This window comes from Rhinatrema bivittatum, chromosome 5 (assembly GCF_901001135.1).
Source record: "Rhinatrema bivittatum chromosome 5, aRhiBiv1.1, whole genome shotgun sequence".
Lineage (NCBI taxonomy): Eukaryota > Metazoa > Chordata > Amphibia > Gymnophiona > Rhinatrematidae > Rhinatrema > Rhinatrema bivittatum.
Genome location: NC_042619.1, coordinates 128567151 through 128585447, shown reverse-complemented (window position 1 = coordinate 128585447; position 18297 = coordinate 128567151). Strand labels below are relative to the sequence as shown.

General features: G+C 41.8%; 1 protein-coding gene across 1 annotated transcript in view; it reads right to left on the bottom strand.

Moving 5' to 3' along the window:
• NUFIP1 (nuclear FMR1 interacting protein 1) overlaps nucleotides 1–18297 on the bottom strand; it is an 85761-nt gene that overhangs the window by 47830 nt on the left and 19634 nt on the right. Inside the window, exons 6-7 of the mRNA XM_029602907.1 lie at nucleotides 9272–9364; nucleotides 1318–1562 (exon numbers count right to left, since the gene is read on the bottom strand). Coding sequence (XP_029458767.1) covers nucleotides 1318–1562; nucleotides 9272–9364 — 338 coding nt within the window. The remainder of the gene's footprint in view (nucleotides 1–1317; nucleotides 1563–9271; nucleotides 9365–18297) is intronic.

The following is an 18297-nucleotide window of genomic DNA, read 5'->3' as shown; positions in this document are numbered from 1 at the left end:
TTTCCAGTTGGCTAACAGGTAGTAACCTAAAATTCAACAGTTATTCAAACAGATTTTTAAAGTGGATACCTCAAATCCACTGGTGTTGCTTAACCTTTTGACACTGTAGGGAACTTTATGTATCCCATCCACTCAAATCAGAAATGTGAGGGTTATGTTGGATCCCCCCTATAATTGAATTGTATATTCTTCTTATAGCTAGGGATGCATTTGCTTAGCTATGTACAGCACAACAGCATTGTTCATTACTGGAACAGCAGATGTTTAACAATGTTATGCTCTCCCTTGGAATCTCCCAGTAGATTGCTGTATTGCTCTTTTTGGGAGCCAAGCCCTGAAATTAATTTAAAACCGTAAATTCGGCCAGAATATGCCCCCAAGATCACAGAGGGAGAGAGCCTTCATTTTCTGCACTGGCTTCCTATCGCCATGAGAATTAAATCTAAACTTTTAACCTTGAGCTGATGCAAACTGGATCGATACCGAGATCCAGTCAAGGTGTCCACGTAAATGTCCCCTCTTTACAGATGCTACGTCACACAAGCTTGAGATCTGAGGCATTTTCAGTGGCTGTACCCATCCTATGAAATAGCCTATCTAGGGAAATTACCTCAGAAATAAACCATCTTTCATTTAGGGAAAAGGTGAAAACATGGCTATTTCGATTAAACTGATCTGTGAGTGGTTATGTGACTCAGTTTGGCTGAGTTTAATAAAATACTTTGGTATATATTGCAGGGCTTAGCCAACCTCCAGTGCATGCTACTGTTTATATGTGGATGAGGTTATTCCACTTTTTGTACTGGGCTTAAGAGAATAATTTTTGGGAAGGGCGAGAATGGTTTTGATTCCTCTGTTATTGCTGTAGTTTATTGTTTACACATGGATGATGCTATTCCTTTTGTATTAGATATTAGAGAATAATTCTTCGAATGGTGAGGGTTTGGGTAGTGAAGGGCTTCAACTGTTTTTTTTGATGATGCTTTTTTTTAGAATTTTTTTTTTTTTTTACTTTGTTATATTTTATTTTTGTTTTCATTTATACTATTTAATTGATTGTAATTATACTGTTTATACATCACTTCAGGCAAATTTTTTCATCTGAAAAAGTGATCTATAAATGTTTTAAGTTTAACTAAAATTAAAGACTACACCTCAAAACTAGTACATGTCTACTGTGCAGTGACTGAATGGGAATAACTTTTAAAAAGTGAACAGAACAGATGTGATCTGGAATTCACTGAAGTCTCATGCAAGTAGAGTGTCAGTCTCATCGGTACAAAATCATCTGCAGAGTTCCACGTTAGCTTGACTTACCAGCATCACTATCAACCAAAATGCTGAGCGGATCTACATCCTTCACGTAGGCTTTTCTCTTGGCTTCAGGAAGTGTTTCAGGTTCTTTTCTCCCCACAGGGGTTCCTCTATTCATGGCTGCAGTGTGATCTTTCAGGGTTTCTTTATTTTGCCTATATTTCTTGTTGAATCTGTGTTTTTTCCAAAACCTTCCTGGTCTACCGTTTTCTTCCCTTCGGGGGCCTTTCCACGTCCCCTTCATCTTGCTAGGATGAAAGAATGTAAAATTATAATATGAATGGGTGATACTTACAAATTACAGATGGGTATGTTACACACACCACTTTTTTTTTAAAAAGGCAATACTGCTCCAGATAATTATTAAAAAAAAAAAAAAAAAAAAGATTTGTTATTACACACCATTAGAAATATAGTTATGATCATAAGTTTACATATTCCTGGCAGAGATTTGTAAGATGTGTATCATTTTAAGAAAACATGAGTGATCAGACCAAACATGCCTGTTATTTTTAATGTATTTCAAATTAAATATTATGCATCACAGAATAGCACAATCATTAAGCAAACCATAGCAATAAAGGAAATAATAAAATGGTCCTATTCAAAAGATTTCACACCTTTGAATGACTGGATTGATACACACAGGCTGAGATGGCAATGAAGACTGGGTATCCACACCTGTGCCTTGTTTGATTTTTAATTAGTGTCTGTGTATAAACAGCCAATGAAATCTTAGCTCATGAGAAACCATTGTGCATTTCATCCATGGCTGCACTGACTTTGGTGGTTACTGAAGCATAGAGAAAGCAAAGAACCGTGAAAGGATCTGCAAGCAAAAGTAGTTCATTTTTATAAATCAGGAAAAGGATATAAAAAGATATCCAAAGATTTGAAGACGCCAGTCAGGACTGTTCAAACTCTGATCAAGAAGGGGAAAATAATGGGTTCTGTTAATACCAAGTCACATTCAGGTAGACCAAGAAAGATTTCAGGCACAACTGCCAGGAAAATTTGTTGGGATGCAAAGAAATACCTACAAGCAACTTCTACTGAAATACAGGCTTCTCCGAAACAAAGTGGTGTGGGTTTTTCAGCATACGCAATAAGGAGATACTTGAAACAAAGATGGGTTGTTTGGTAGATTTGCCAGAAAAAAAGCCATTGCTGCACCAATGCCATAAAGCCCGCTTACAATATGCCAAACAGCACCTAGAGAAGCCTCAAAACATCTGGAACAAAATAATTTGGAGTGATGAGACCAAAACTGAACTTTATGGTCACAACCATAAATGCTATGTGTGGAGAGGAGTGAATAAAGCCCATGTTGAGCAGCACACCATCCCTACTGTGAAGCACGGAGGTGGATCTCTGCTGTTTTGGGGTGGGGTGCGAGTACAGCAGAACAGGGAATTTAGTCAAAATTCTTGGCCGGATGAATGCAGCATCTTATCAGAAAATATTGGAGGAGAATTTGCATTCATCTGCCAGGAAGTTGTGCATGGGGCACACTTGGACTTTCCAACATTACAATGATCTGAAACATAAGGCCGAGTCGACCCTTCAGTGGCTGCAGCTGAAGAAAAGTGAAGTTTCTGGAGTGGCCATCACAGTCTCCTGACCTCAATATCACTGAGCCACTTTGGGGAGAACTCAAACATGCGGTTCTTGCTAGACAACAAAAGAATTTACAGGATCTGGAGGAGGAATGGGCAGCTTTTACAAAATATAAAGGGCCTCATTCACAACTATCATAAAAGACTTAACCAGACGCTCATACCTGGGCTCTCCTTTGAGTCCCCTTTTCTGCTTCAGATTAATCCTTTTCACGTTTTGAGTTTGGGGAAGAGAAAGGGAGCAGTGCGGCATTTCCCTGAAGGAGGATCGCGGCAAACAAATATGCCAGAGTACGTCGGTACCCCTTCGACCTCCACCCCGGTGAGTGGCTTGTCTGGAACAGAGGTGCCCAGACCATCGGTGGCGGAGGCTTCCCTCAGCCCCGAGGTGCGTTCTGCCCCACGGCTGCCTGGCCACGCTGATCGAGCGGAGGCTTTGCCACTGAATTAGCAAATCGATTTTAGTGCTTCCACCGCCTGGGTTAGCAGCATTCCTCTGTTACAATCTGGAGGAGGGGTTCCTTGCCCCGAATTTCGCCAGGAACTAGAAGAAAGGCAGGGGAACCACTGGGAGTTCAGCCCCTTTGACTGGAGTTGATTCATTGCAACTACGGACAGCCACGTCTGATATCCAGGTCAGACCTGTTTTGGTTAAGCCTCCCCATGTCTCTCTTGATGCCCTTTGGCAAGTTATGGCTTCTCTGGATAAGAGACTTTCTTCCTTAGCAGTTTTTCCTTGGACATACATGACAGTGTCAGTTCAAGATTCTAGACTGCAACAATGTGAAGACAAGATTTCTGCTTTGTCCTCCTCTATTGGCCAAGTGGAAACAGTGCACTCTCAGATTATTAAAGATTCTATTTCATCTTCTCGCAGAATTGAGAATTTGGAAAATTTCTCTAAAGTTCTGAATCTGCGGGTATTACATTTTCCGAAAATTCCACTTCACCTTCTGAATTGTTTAAATCTTATATGAAGGACATTTCAGGCATTCCTGAGGAAGCATTAACACCAATTGCAAGATTATTTTATCTTTCTTCTCTTCAGTCATCAACAGATGGGGATGTTTCTCAAAATATTTCTTTCTGATTCATCTAATTTTCTTGAGAACTCACAAGATGCTATTATTTCCAGAGCTACTCTTTTGGTCTCATTTGCCTTTTTACAGGACAGGAATCATATTCTTTGGTTGTTTTTTCGGCATAGAGGGGCCCTTTTTAAGGGCCAAAAGGTGTGGATTTTTCCAGGTCTTTCTAAAGTCACACAGGATCATAGAAAGAAATTTTATTATGAGACCTAAAGTTTTAGCTCTGGGTGCCACTTGTAACTTATTGATTTATTTTTTTACTTATATTTTATTAATTTGAATTATTACATCAAATACCAACACATATTTGAAAAAGAAAAAAGTGCAAAACCAATTACAAGTAATAAGAATTAACTAAATAAGAAAACATTTGCACTATAAAGACCACTATTACGAGGGAGAAAGAAATAGGGCCCGAGACAGGGCCCAAATTATAACAAAATTAAATCACAAAAGAAAAGAAAAAATTAAAGTGTCTGAACTAGACCGCCATTGAAAATATACTTTGTGCCCCCCAAAAAGAAATATTAGGGAACCTAAGGAGCAACATTACCTTTAGCATCAAAAAAAACCCCCGTAAGTGGATAGGATCAAAGAAAAGATATTTGACACCATTCAGGAAAATCGAACATTTACAAGGAAATCTAATAACGTGTTTTATCTGATCGCTCATGTTGTCTTACAATGCTACACATCTTACAAATTCTGCCAGGGGTATGTAAACTTATAAGCACAACTACAAAATAACCACAATGTACACATCCACTTCTTTCCATACCTCCTAGCTTTTTCAGCACAAACCAGCAGCCAAATACTTCTCTGCATTAAAGCCATGTGAGTGATGACTGCCACAATGTTTCATGAAATCAAGTAATAAAACAAGGTGTGATAGGCCATTTTTTACCACATCTTTCAAATTTAACAAGGAGCGGTTTCCTTCTTTGGTACAGAAATTTGCACATGATTTTGACAGCGCTCGTTATGTGAATTTCTGTGGAATAAGCACATCATTAAACATCAAGAGATTTCCCCCCCCCCCCTACTAGAAACTAGGAAAGAAATGCAGTCAGTCAGTGACCAAAGGCAGAGCAGCTTTAAAGCTGCTCAGTGACATCACAATGTGCTCTGATCTCCCTGAGATTTCAAAAATAATTAGGGACACAACACACAGACGTAGCAATCTCATACGTTTTCTTTCCTTTCAGAAAATAAGATAAAAAAGGATTGCAAGTAGGCAATATCGAGGGCACATAAAAATTGTGAGTCAGAGCCAGCCTGGTGGCTCAGTCAGTGCACGCCATGTGAAAGGTCCCTTCTTTGATCCCCAGGTCACATTTTTTGCACCCACCCCCAACTGGGTCAGCTGGGGATGCTGCTGCAGTAGTGCTCACAGTCCCCAGGGGGTGGGCTAGAGGAGGACATCCTGGTCATTGTCTAAGGGTGACACCTAGTGTCCAGATTTAGTGCCCATGAGTGCAGAGTTCTGGGAGGAGCTCTGGGGCATGGCCCTCACCCAGAACCCATCACTGTAATGACTGAACTAAATGCAAATGTTGGGTGGGGGGGAGGAACAGGGAAGAAAAAAAAAATCCCCAGGTGGTTGTGAATAAAGACTCATGGCACCAGATCCCAGCCCTGGTTCCAACTGACCTAGAACAAGGAAGTCAAAAACTTGCATGGGACGGGGAGGGTGTCACTATCAGCTGTAGCACAAATCTGAATGATCAGTTCACAGGTTATTGGGAGAAGGGGGTGGGGGGAGACAGGAACACAGTAACCTAAAAGACCCATTTCTCTATATGAAACCAAGCTAAAAATAGCATCTGGTTCCTCAGAAAAATGAATAAAATCTCAACTATGGTGGAACAAGCAGAGCACGATGAAGATCTAGAAAAAGATTAAAGATTAATTATTCATTTGTAACCTTTCATGATTCATTGTCAGCTTCTCTCTGCCTCTAGCTGACGGCTGAGGTATCCATAGCCTTTGTATAAACAGGCCATTATAAAATGAGGTACACCGACCAGAGAATACAGCAAATGCCACTAGATAAAAGGTCTGACTCATCACTGATTTTGTGTAAGCAAGAGGGCTTCTGTAAGCAAGGCATGATTAGGACCATTCAGTAATGAACACCCCAGTTAAACCTTTAGTCCTTGTTGCAGGTCACAGTTACTTTTTTTCCTCCACAAATTTGCTGTCTTTCTATACCCATCTAACTCTATATACCTACTCTGAGCCAGTGTCCGCGTAAGCCGTGTGGGTGCATGCAGTTCATGAAGCAAGTGCACATACAAGAAAAGGAAAACGCAGAATGGCGTTTCAAAAAAACCCAAACCAAAACAAAAAACCCTGCAAACAAAATTTGTACACTGTGTTGCACATGAGAATGTTTCTGCAAACACAGTCCACAAAAAAAAAAAAGTTAGAGGGAACATTGGGAGTCTAAGCAAAATAAAGAATCCATATGCGGGCCGGCCCAGTGGCTCAATGGGACAAGGGTCTCCGAGCACAGGGCTTCCGCTTCCTGGGTCTGTCAGGGCAGGGGATGCTGCGGAGATGACGTTCATAGTCCCTGGGGGTAGGGGTAGGTGAATGGAATCTGTCATTGAGGAATGGTGACATCTAGTGGCAGGATTCTGGAAGGAGTCCCAGGTGCAGGAACTGGACCCCTACCGAGGAAGAAAGTTACAAATAACAAAAAGCCTGAACTTGGTGGAAAGGGACTGGGCTATTAGGAAATTTTGTTGTTCTTTTCCCTTACAAAAATCAGAAAGATAATTGTAGAAAAATTATTCGCATTCTTTTAAAGAATATTTTCATCACTGATGAAGGAATAACTTTTCAAGTGTAAATTATATAAAGTTATATTTTTCCGAGAAGCTGATAAGTAATTATCAATGGGAAAATGAAAATAATCCGGACAGTGAATTAAACTCTGAGTACTTGTTTCATTAGCACCCCTGAGAACTTTACCATCTTTTTGCATAAATGATCTAAAGCTTTGCCTTCTGGATGCACCACTTTGAACATGGAAAAAAAAATATGCCAACTGTCTGATTTTATGTCGGCGGCTTCCTCCTGCTCCTTTGGGATTCCAGCTCAACTGTAAGCACTCAAAGTTCTACTCCCCTCCCCAATTTTAATCTGTTCATCCCCACTACCCCTTTCTATCGAGCTCAACCATCACAGCAAGTGTCCTTAGCCAGTGGCCACAGACTGCAGCATCTTCAGAACTTGACACCTATAGAACCTCAATCTGGCCAGTAAATGTTACCATTGCACTGACTGTGACTCTCCCCTCCCCACCTCCCTCCCTCAGGGCCTGTGAATGCTTAATCAGCATCCCCAGCCCCTGTCTGCTTGAAAAGCAACAGCCTTCAGATATTCCAAACCCATGGCGTGGAGGAGCAGTTTAGTGGTTAGAGCAGCAGCCCGAGAACAAGGAAGCCAGGGCTAAAATCCTGCTTCTCCCACACACACTCCTTGTGACCTTGGGAAAGTCACTTCACCTCCACTGCCTCAGGTATAAACACAAATTGTAAGCCCTCTGGAGCTGGAATATACCTACTGTACCTGAATTATAACTTATTTTGATCACAGATTTGGAAAGGAGAAATAGCCTAGTGGTTAGAGCAGTGGGCTACAAACCAGATCTCCAGGATATGAATCTCATGTTGAAGAATCAGTATCCCCCTGCGGAGGGGACGCTTAAGCTTGACCGGACCCGCACCCTTATGAGTCTTAGCGTGCTTGTGAGCATGGGACTTAGTCCCTAGAGAGGCAAGTTTCCCCCCCCCCCCAGTGCCATCTGTATGCCTGTCGGGTACATCTGCAGCTCGAGGTGTACTTTGGCGCTTAAACGACCGGAAGAGGGAGAGGCTACTGCCTGAGGATCTGCACTGACAGGCTTGGATGGCGCTGAGGACTGCACCTGAAGGAAAGATTGCAATCCTTGAAAAAAACCTCTACCCAAGAAGAGGCAGAAGGATCCATTCCAAGACTAGGAGGCACTTCTGCAGTACCCACTGAGCCTCTAAGCAGCGCTGGCATAAGTTAGAGGGCCTTTCAAACTGAGATTCCCTAATGTGACAGGCAGCACAGAAAGAAAGGCGCTTAGGTTCCTTAGCCACTGGCACCATTAATCCATCAATACACTTAACGGGCGACTGAAGATGTGCTTCCAGCTGAAACCCCGCTGAAACAAAATTTATGTACACAAATTTTTTGCGCACAAAATTTAAGCATCCCAAGTCGGTGCGCCAAAAAGCTAAGTGCACTTTTATCGCTCCAAACCTCGGCACACAACTGATATGCGAGACAGTGCACATACAGTCCACACGCACAAATCGGACGCACAGCAGGATACACTTGTACGCACAGACAATCCTATAGAGGGCAGACGACTGCGGAGAAAACAGTGCGCAAGTGTTGCTGGGGCATACCATGCGTCGCACAAAAAAAGAAGCCTAACAGCAGGTCTTAGCCCAACGAAGCTGTTCAACCCGCCAGGCTACACAGTTCCACATACCCTATGGGGACGGGAACGCATGTTGGGAAGGAACTGCTCGCTGAGCATGAAAACCAGAAGTCCTAAACTAACCCCTCCACTCTGTTTCTGTTTTTTTTTTTTAAACACGTGAGCTCAGCCCTTCCTGGCTGACTACAGAAACTGTTTCCGGCTGCGGGGAGGGCAGAGGGCAAATGCCATCACCTTCTCCTGCACTCGCTGCCTTTAAGCTGGAGAATCAGCTAAGTCCATGCAGGCTGAAAAACCAGCTACTGGACCAAGGCATACATCTGAGGGACCACGGAAATCAACTCAGGAATTCTCAGCTGGGGGAAGGACCATTTGGTATCACTCCAGGGGCAAGTAGTTTCCTTTTTCAAATTCTCCTTCTAAAAGCTGAAGCAATCCCCAAGTAGGGAGATGCATTCCACCATCTGCTGAAGACAGAGAATACTGGCGGGCTGATGTCACTTCAGGGGATATATACTGTGTCGTCTGTTTTTTCCGTCTCCACCTGCTGGTAGAGGTGCATAACCCACTGGTTCTGGATTCATCTGTTTGGATGCTAAGAAAAAATGTTTATAAAGCACTGGTCCCAGTAAATTACCTTCCTTTGTTGAGAAAATTGACCATGCTGCAGATCCTGGTATTGCACAAATTTGGAATAGGTGTTCAGCAGTTGTCAGAGAAAAAAACCTGATAATTGTGGGCTTCTGTGTCACCTGTCACCCAGGAATACATACCCAAACTGAGGTGTCGCAAGCACATCTCCTCTCTGCTGTCTCTCTTGTTCTAGAAGTTTCTTCTTTTTGATGTTTTCCAGTGTTGGAAAATTTCTATAAAATACACAATGTACAAAAAACTGAAAACAACAGCACTAAAGGTCTTATAAGTATAATATATTTATTATTTTCTTGGACTTTTCATATTTCTCCCAAGTCATCCTCCTTACTCTCCCCAATACATTTAAATTTCTCATAATTTTATTTTGGGGGTTTTTTTGTTTTACAACATATGCACTGAAATGCATATGCATAAAACACACAACTTTTCTTTTATGGCCTCATCCTTTTTTTTTTCTTGCCCAGTGACACAGGGCTTGATTTTCAAAGGTTTCTAGGCCAGCTAAACAAGGACTTAGCCAATTCAATCAAAGGTTTTGAGAATCCACCAGCTGAGAGAAGCAGCTCAAAACCTGGGTGATCTAGGAGATGCAAGCAGGTCTAAACCTGGCCAGCCAGCGCTGACTGTTTGCCTCCCCTCCATTCTATCCTACAACCAAATACAACATATTAGGAAGCCAACAGCAGCGCTCCATCCCCTTTTCCTATAAACACAATTTGTGTAAAAAAAAAAAAAAAGTTACCCGTTTCTCCTCCCCCAAGTACCTCTTTCATTACCAGGAACCCCACAAATGTCCCCGCAACTGATCTAAAATGATGATGCAGGCTTACCTCCTCCCAGCATTCTCAGAGCAACATTAAGGGGGTTAAACTTGCATCACCCTCCCAGCTCAGCTGGGGGAAATTTTATTTTTTTGAGGTGGGGTTGAAATATGCATATATAATGTGAAAGTGCACCCATTATTCATAAGCCTCTGTGTCCGCAATCAAAAGATGTGTGGATGAATGTGCAGATGCAATTTTCCATCATCTTCAACGGGCTTTTCCACTAATTTGGAAATGGAACACAGTTTTTCCTTGGCTAAAGATATGGTTACCTGCTCTTAAAAAATATATACATACATACACAGACAAATGCAGTTGTGCTGCATAGATAATTTTAAAAAAATGAAATATGCAGATTTCTGTACACAGCTAGAAATCTCTCTTTTTACTAAAATAAATAAATAAATTATACCATGCTTTATTGTAGCAATTATATGACCACTGGAAGGGACAATACAGTCCTATCTGTTTAATTACTACTCATATATTAGCCATGATAATAAATTTGTTTCTGGGAACAGACTTTGAACTGTCTGTGTTGTTTACTATGAGAGTCAGGCATTGAATCTTTCATTTGCCCTGCATAAGCACGTAGCAGACGTGAGTCTTTGAATCATCTCCACAGTCTGTATTACTCAGCAAACGGAGTGGAGGAGCAGCCCAGTCGAGAACCAGGGAAGCCAGGGTTCAAATCCCACTCATGCTCCTTGTGACCTTGGGCAAGTCACTTCACCCTCCATTGCCTCAGGTACAACCTTAGACTGTCAGTTCTCTGGGGACAGGGGAATACCCACAGTACCTAAATGCAACTTGCCTTGCGTTACCTATGAAAAGAAGTGAGCTAAGCATGACTTTTCTAAAAATTCCTAAAGAATTGATGCCTACCTTAGCTAAAGTGTATATGACCAAGACAGCTGTTACGGTAGCCCCAGAACAAATATCTGATCCTGAGCTGGACTTGACACAATTCCTGGAAACATCAACGGAATTAAAGATAACTAAAAGAGGAACTTTGTTTATGCAATGTGTTTTCGCTCATGATAGAGAAATGTTACTGAAAGCTTTTTTCTGTAATAGAAAATCACAGTTTTTCGGTTAGTTAGTTTGGGTATTCCCAGACATTACACGTTCCACTCAGGAACAAAGAAAAAAATTCTTATCCATGCGTGCTGAAGTAGTTGGTATGGGCGCTAGGTTTAATCTTAGATTCCCATGCCAGTGTGCAGTGAATAAGCAGGGTGTAAAAAAATGTATACTTTGAACCTGATCAATTGTGTAATTTTTTTAGATGCAGCATCCTTGGGGATCCAAGTTAAAGTGTGTTTTTGATTACGGTATGTGTAAGATATAAAGTAACATGATATCCTCTAATTGCTGTAAATTTCTATTACTTTATAGTCCCGCTTAAGTTTAGTTGCTCTTGGAATTACCTTTTTCATTAATATTACATAGGAGAAGATATTGCAGTTAGTAAGTATATTTAAAAATTTCCTTTCCTTTCTTGTTATTTGACTTGAAATGTAAACTGCAAATCTTAATTGTATTTTGCTTTAAAATTACCTGTAATAATGGTAAAAATATTATAAATAGAAAAAAAAATGCATGACAATGAATTTTCCTATAGCTGAGAGGTAACTAGGGGTTGGGACAGAGAGGAGGGCTGCAGACAGGAGGAAGACCGCACACGAAGGGCAATAAGAGGAAGGAGGAGACACACAAGGGCTACAGAGAGGAGTACTAATGCCACTGGCCTCACCCCCACCCACCACTGGCCACAGGAGTACGACTGCCAACCTGTCACTTGGCAGTGACCCAGGCACTAATGATATCACAGTGCTGGTGATGTCATAATTCTGCTTACCAAGGCTTCTGTGACCTATCAGGTGCCTGGTAAAATAAATCCTGGGCAGTTTTCATGTGTCAGTATTGCCACTTGGAGCAACATGGCACTAAACAGGGTAAAAGACACACAAGGTAAGCTGGTCTTCATTTTTGTACTTAATTTTATTAACCCAAATTACCCATCTAGCAAGAGAAAGCAAAGAATAAAATGCACCCAGAAAAGACAAAAGGCCTATCAATACGGTATTTTACTGCATCTTAACCATGGACTATGATTCCTACTGAACAAACACCTCTTTATTAAAACTCTTAAAGAACAAGAATCTCTGAATGTAGTCTCCTGGCTATGTGGTGATGAGCCTGAATACATTTTTGGCTTCCTGTCCTTCATTCTGGAGCTGGATGCTGAACTCTACAGGCAAGATAATCTGCAATACCAAGCCATGGCAAGCTCTGTATAAATAGTAAAGATCTTTAAATGTGAATGCGCCCAGAGATAGGAGATCAGCTTGTGCCTTTTTGGAGCATGGTGCAGATGAGGCAGGAGCATGTGGGGTTATTACTCCTGCCCCCAGAAGACACCAACCAGACAGGGGGTGAGTATGGGGCAGCCCAAGAATCACTTTCAATCTTTTGGGAAGAGGATGGCAAGGGCAAGCCCTGTGGCTTATAACTCTTTGGGTCTGTGAGGGGGCACACAGCCCCTTTAAACCCATGCACAATGCGGGGCTCCCCCAGACTGGCAGCAAAAAATAACTACACCTCTTTGCGTAGTAATGAGCTGCTTTGTATGACAGCAGCAAATTACCAGGCAATCTTAATAAACTTGTGTATCACAGACTATGTGCAAACGTTTACTGCTCTGACGGCCATTTTTGGAAAAAAAAAATTTTTGTGAAAGATTTTGTGCAAAACACCCACACTTTCGCATTTTTGCACACGTGGCCGTGTTGGAAACAAAATGTGTAATTTGATATACTGGCCTCGGAAGGCATGCATTTTTAAAAAGCAAACTCTTCTGGGGCCCCCCTATGCAAAACCGGGAGCAGTCTTGAACGTGCAGAGAATGAGATATGGCTAAAAAACTCTACGTCTGCAGCTACTGCTGAAACGGAGAGCGCGCTCCCCATTCCAGCTCTCTAGAGATCCCTGTCCATGCAGTTCGGGCTGTGTCTGAGACACTCCCTTCAAAGCCTCCTTTTGTAACAAGCGGGAAGAACTTTGGACCTAGGAACATGCAACAAACCTAAGCTCCATAAAGAAGTCTTAAGGCAGTTATTGTAGAATTAGGGAAAGGCAGGGGCAGCATGGCACGCGTGCCTTCTCTCTGCCACCGATCAGCGATGCGTGCACTCGGATATATTAGCAATCTTTACCTAATATCCTGCCACTCCCCTGCTCATTCCCTTTTCCCTTCTCTCCTCCTCCCACCTTACACCCAAACCCCTTTCTACTTATCTCCTCTTCCCCTCTTGTATTTATCTCCCCTCACTCTTCTCTCTCCTCCTCTGCTTTGCTCTTCATTGGCAGCCACCAGCGCGAGCAAGCCTTTCCCATTTATTTATTTATTTTAGTTGTGGTTTGGTTTGGTTTTTTTAATATTCCGCTTTTCGCACTTTTTTTTTCCAGCACTTCAGAGCGGATTACATTCGGGTACTATATTTGCAGTTAATGCACGCATATTCCGTTTAGCACACGCTCTTCGCTTTTAGCGCACATTTGCAGGTAGCAGTAGTCCAGACGCAAGGGAAACGAACTAAACGCGAACATAATTTGCCTTGGAATTCCCATGCCCGTGAAACAGTCTTGGGTGGTAAACCACGAGGTGAGCCCAAGGACCCCTAAAAATCAATCACCAGATGCCCCACAAAGACCCGAGAAATAGAGGATTAGCCAAGTGACCACCATGCAACCTAGCAAGTTATAAACATGGGATACCAGCACAAATGGGTAAAACTTGAATTTTGTTATTCTCTCACAGCAAGTTAGCTTCCCCTCTTTCCCAAAGGACCCAATAGCATTGGCTGGTGTTTTGCTATGTTACATACTGTAGCCTGTATACCTAGTGTTTAGTGGACTCCTCCTGTTGCATATGTGATCAGCTTGGAGGGGCAGTGGATTATAAATTGCCTTTAGCCTTGCGTAATAAGATGTCCTAGCTTTTACTCAGGACACCTACCCTTGGGGTGTTTCCACACATCCAGGGACACATCCACTGACGAGAGAGATCTTGATATCCAGCCTGAGAATACATTAGGAGATGCACATTTCATACCGCTCAGAGACCAAACTGCTTTGCCTGTTGCAACAGCAAACTAAGATTAAAAAAAAAACAAAAAAAAACTTCCCTTTCTCAGCTAACTAGAAGTAAACTTACATGCATACAGTCTGCATGTAAGAAAACATTCTTGCATAAACTGTGACCAGCTTTCTCCCTGCCCTTTCCGTCAGAACCCATTTCCAAGTTCTTTCACACTGGAATACTTATTGCTCCAAGCTACTAGCACTAAATTGTTACATTGTGGGAAGTCCAACTGCTGCTTCAAAACACAAAGCCAACAAAAAGAAAAATCAACCAAGTCTTTGGATTGAGACCTCTGTCATTCCAACACCTCTCTCTACTCAACAACTTCACTAGTCTTCTTTTAACTTTATTTTTATTTTCAACAGGATAACAAAAAAAACTTCCTTTCTGCTTCGGAAGCTGAACTTCTCTGGGTGGCTTCTCTGCTCATTAGCATGGATTGTTTTCTTAGTTTCTTAATCTCCTATGGATCCTAATTTCTTTTTCAAGCCTCTAATGTTTTTCTTTATTGATGATTAGCCAAATTTTTAAATTTCAGATATACAATGATAATTGTATTTTTTGAAATAGTCCATTCAAGGTTTATTTTGTATGATATGAAATATTTGTTTCTGTATACTGAAATGTGAAAATCAAGAAATAAAGAATAAAAAAAAAAAAAAGATACAGACTGAAGCCCTACAGTGAAATGGGAGACAGTCTTTTGTACCAAGTGCCACATGAATGATTATCTACCTATTGGTAATTATCTATTGCAAAGAACTCCTGGATCTCAGAAAATGAGTCTGATCTCTGAAGGCCAGAGTGGCAGACACGGAGCAAGAGATCAGGCAGACAGAGAAGTATATCGAGGAGAACCTTCAGGGACATAGTAGAGTGGCCTCAACTTCAGTCTAATAGCCCTTGTGCTTCTTTGGAAAAGCAAAGTCAAGTGGCAAAAGACCACCATCTTGATGTGGCAAGAAGTGATCCTGTAGCTAGGCTCCGCCCTCCTGCTGATTCTTTATCCTTTCACACCAAGGATGTGTGTCTATACCCAGGAAGGAAGGGTTAGGACGGCCATTGCAGTAGGTGATTCAATCATTAGGAAATTAGATAGTTGGATGGCTGGTGGATGTGAGGATCGCTTGATAATTTGCCTGCCTGGTGTGAAGGCAGCGCACCTCACATGCCACCTAGATAAGATTTTATAGCTGGGGTAGCCAACTCTGGTCCTTAAGAGCTACAAAAGGTCTGGTTTTCAGGATATTCACAATAAATATCCATGAGATAGATTTGCATATAATGGAGGCAGCAAATTCATGGATGAGAATTTTGCAGGGAAGAGGGTTTTAGGTTAAGGAACTAGGAACATTCTAAGGAAGAGGGGAGCTTATTCAGACAGAATTGGCTCCACCTTAACCAGTGGAACCAGGCTGCTAGTGCTTTTAAAAAAATAGCTAGAGCAGCTTTTAAATTAGAACATGGGAGAATGTTGACAGTCGCTCAGCAGCACATGGTTTAGAGGGAGATATCTTCAAAGGATACTAGCAAACCAAGTAAGTTAGAATGCCCCAATAGAGAGGTGGTTGTAAAAGCTGCAGATGTATTTAAATACAGAGCACGCAGATAAAAATGACTCAGAACTGCATGTATCATCTAATAAGCAGGTAGTGGGTACATATAAAAATAGAAATACATATAAAACTTCTTTAAATTGCCTGTATGCATATGCAGAAAGTCTGAAAAATAAGACTGGAGAGTATGATGCTAAAGACTGGAGAGAATGATGGGCATCTTAGAGACTTGGTGGAAGAAGGATAACCACTGTGATACTAGGCCACAAATTTCATTGACATTACAGGGAAGATAAAATTTGGGGAGGCGGGGTACTATATGTTAAGAATGGCATAGAGTTAAGTAGGATAAAGGTTTTGCAGAAGGAAAATGCACTCTGGAATCTTTAGGGACAGAAATTGCAAGGGTAAATGGTAAAGAATTGTTTTGCATCCTCTAACTAATGTTATTGAACATATTAATACTATAACTGCTACTTAACAATTATTTCTTCTTTAATGAATATGTAAACCTTGTGATACTACACTAAACTTATATGCAATTTATGTAAACCATAGTGATCATTCGCTGGAACGACGGTATATGCAAAGCATAAATAAACAAATAAATATTGCCCATTTGGCCAGGATGAGGAAATAGCCTGCAAAATGCTAACAGAAAATAGATTAGCTAGTAAAATGGGCAACATAATAATAAGAGAGACGTCAATTACCCGAGTACTGACTGGGTAAATGGCACATCAGGACTTGCAAGGGAGGTAAAGTTCCTAGATGCCATCAATGACTGTTTCATGCAGTAGTGGATCATGGAACCAATGAGAGAGAGAACTATTTTAGGTCTAGTTCTCAGTGGGAAGCAGGATCTGGTGCAAGTAGGAAACTGGTGGATCCAATTGCCAACAGTGATCACCATGTAATACAATTTGACATAAGCACTGGAGGGTGAATGCAAAGGAAAACTACTGCAGTAGCACTGAACTAATAAAAAGGAAGATTATGATAAAATTAGGAAATTTGTTAGGAAAAAAAAAAGATGAAAGCAGCAATCCATAAGGTAAAAAAAACATGGGCACTATTTAAAATTACCATCTTTGAGGCCCAGACACAATGTATTAGATCAGTGATGGCTAACCTATGACACGCAGAGACGTTTTTGCTGACACGCGCGGCGTTTCGTGGACTATCAGGAATTTTTTTTTTTTTAAATCTGCTACACCGAGCCGATAACCCAAAAACACAGCCGGCTGCCAGTAAACAAAATGGCGCAGGCCGTCCAGTGCTCCTACCATGTGACGGGCCGGCCAATGGCACGGATACGCTGTCACATGCTAAGGGCAAAGGGCCATCGGCGCCATTTTGTTTACTGGCAGCAGACGGCCCGAGAGCGGGAGAACGCTCCCGGGACCCCCACTGGACCAACAGGTACTTAAAAAGTTTGGGGAGGGGGGGGGTTGGAGGGGTCCGGAGGGTGGGGGGATACTAAAAAACTAATTTTAAAGGGTCGGGCTGTGTTTTTGTACTGATGTTATAGTGGCATTAAGAGTAGGTAATTTACTTCCCAAAATACACATGTGATTATCCTGTTCGTCAAACTTAACTATGGTTTCATTTGAAAAATTACAGAGCTGGGAAACAGTCTGGGACAGAGTTTGGTCCAGTTTGGCAGCCATCTTCCAAATATCTTTCAAGGTTACCATAATAGGTTCCTCATCAGTAGTAGTATTCCCATCAGGAAAAATTATAACTGTTGGTAAAGGAACTCCATAAGATAAAACAGCAGCAAGCAGACAGTGTCAGCATCCGGAGGCGGGGCAACCCTCCTACTGAGAGCATGGCACGAATGGCACCATCTTACCTCCATTAGTGAAGGCAGTGAAGCCAGAGCTCCCATCCGCAGACTTGCATCTAGGCAGCTGGAAACACTGGAACATTTGCCCTGTAAGCGGCAGACGGCTCTTGGGGGATAGGAGAATCATCTCAGGCGAGTGTGCTCCTTACACACATGCCATTATCTTAAAGCAGGTACCAAAATCTACCGTGCTGCCAGTGTACTCACCACAGTTACCGCTCAGCAATACTGGGGGAAGGGAACACCTCATCTGAGACTCTAGTCTAGTTAACCCCTAATTGCCTGCAGGGCTAACAGGCTATCTATCTCCTTTCACCGCCCCCCCCTGATGGAGAACCCAAAAAATAAAACAACAAGATTAAATAAAGGAAGTGGTAGTAGCAGTAGCTGACCCTTTCAGGAGATATGGACCGAGATGTATGGCATTATTGACAGAAACGGCAGATCATTTTGTGTGCTGTGTAACAAAACGGTAGTAAGCAGAATGTGGAATATAAATAGACATTTTGAAACTAATCATTCCAAGCTATTGAAAAAAAGTGAGGATGAAAGGAAGGAATACATTTCCAGGCAGCTACACCTCTATGAGAGTCAATCAAATTCCATCCTTAAATTTGTAAGAGGCTCTACAAATTTAACATCTGCAAATTTCAGCATTGCTCACTCCATAGCTCAGCATGGAAAAGCCCTCAGTGAAGGAGAATTTATTAAAGAAACTCTAAGATATGCACCAGTTCTATTTCACGATATGCAGAATAAAGATGCAATT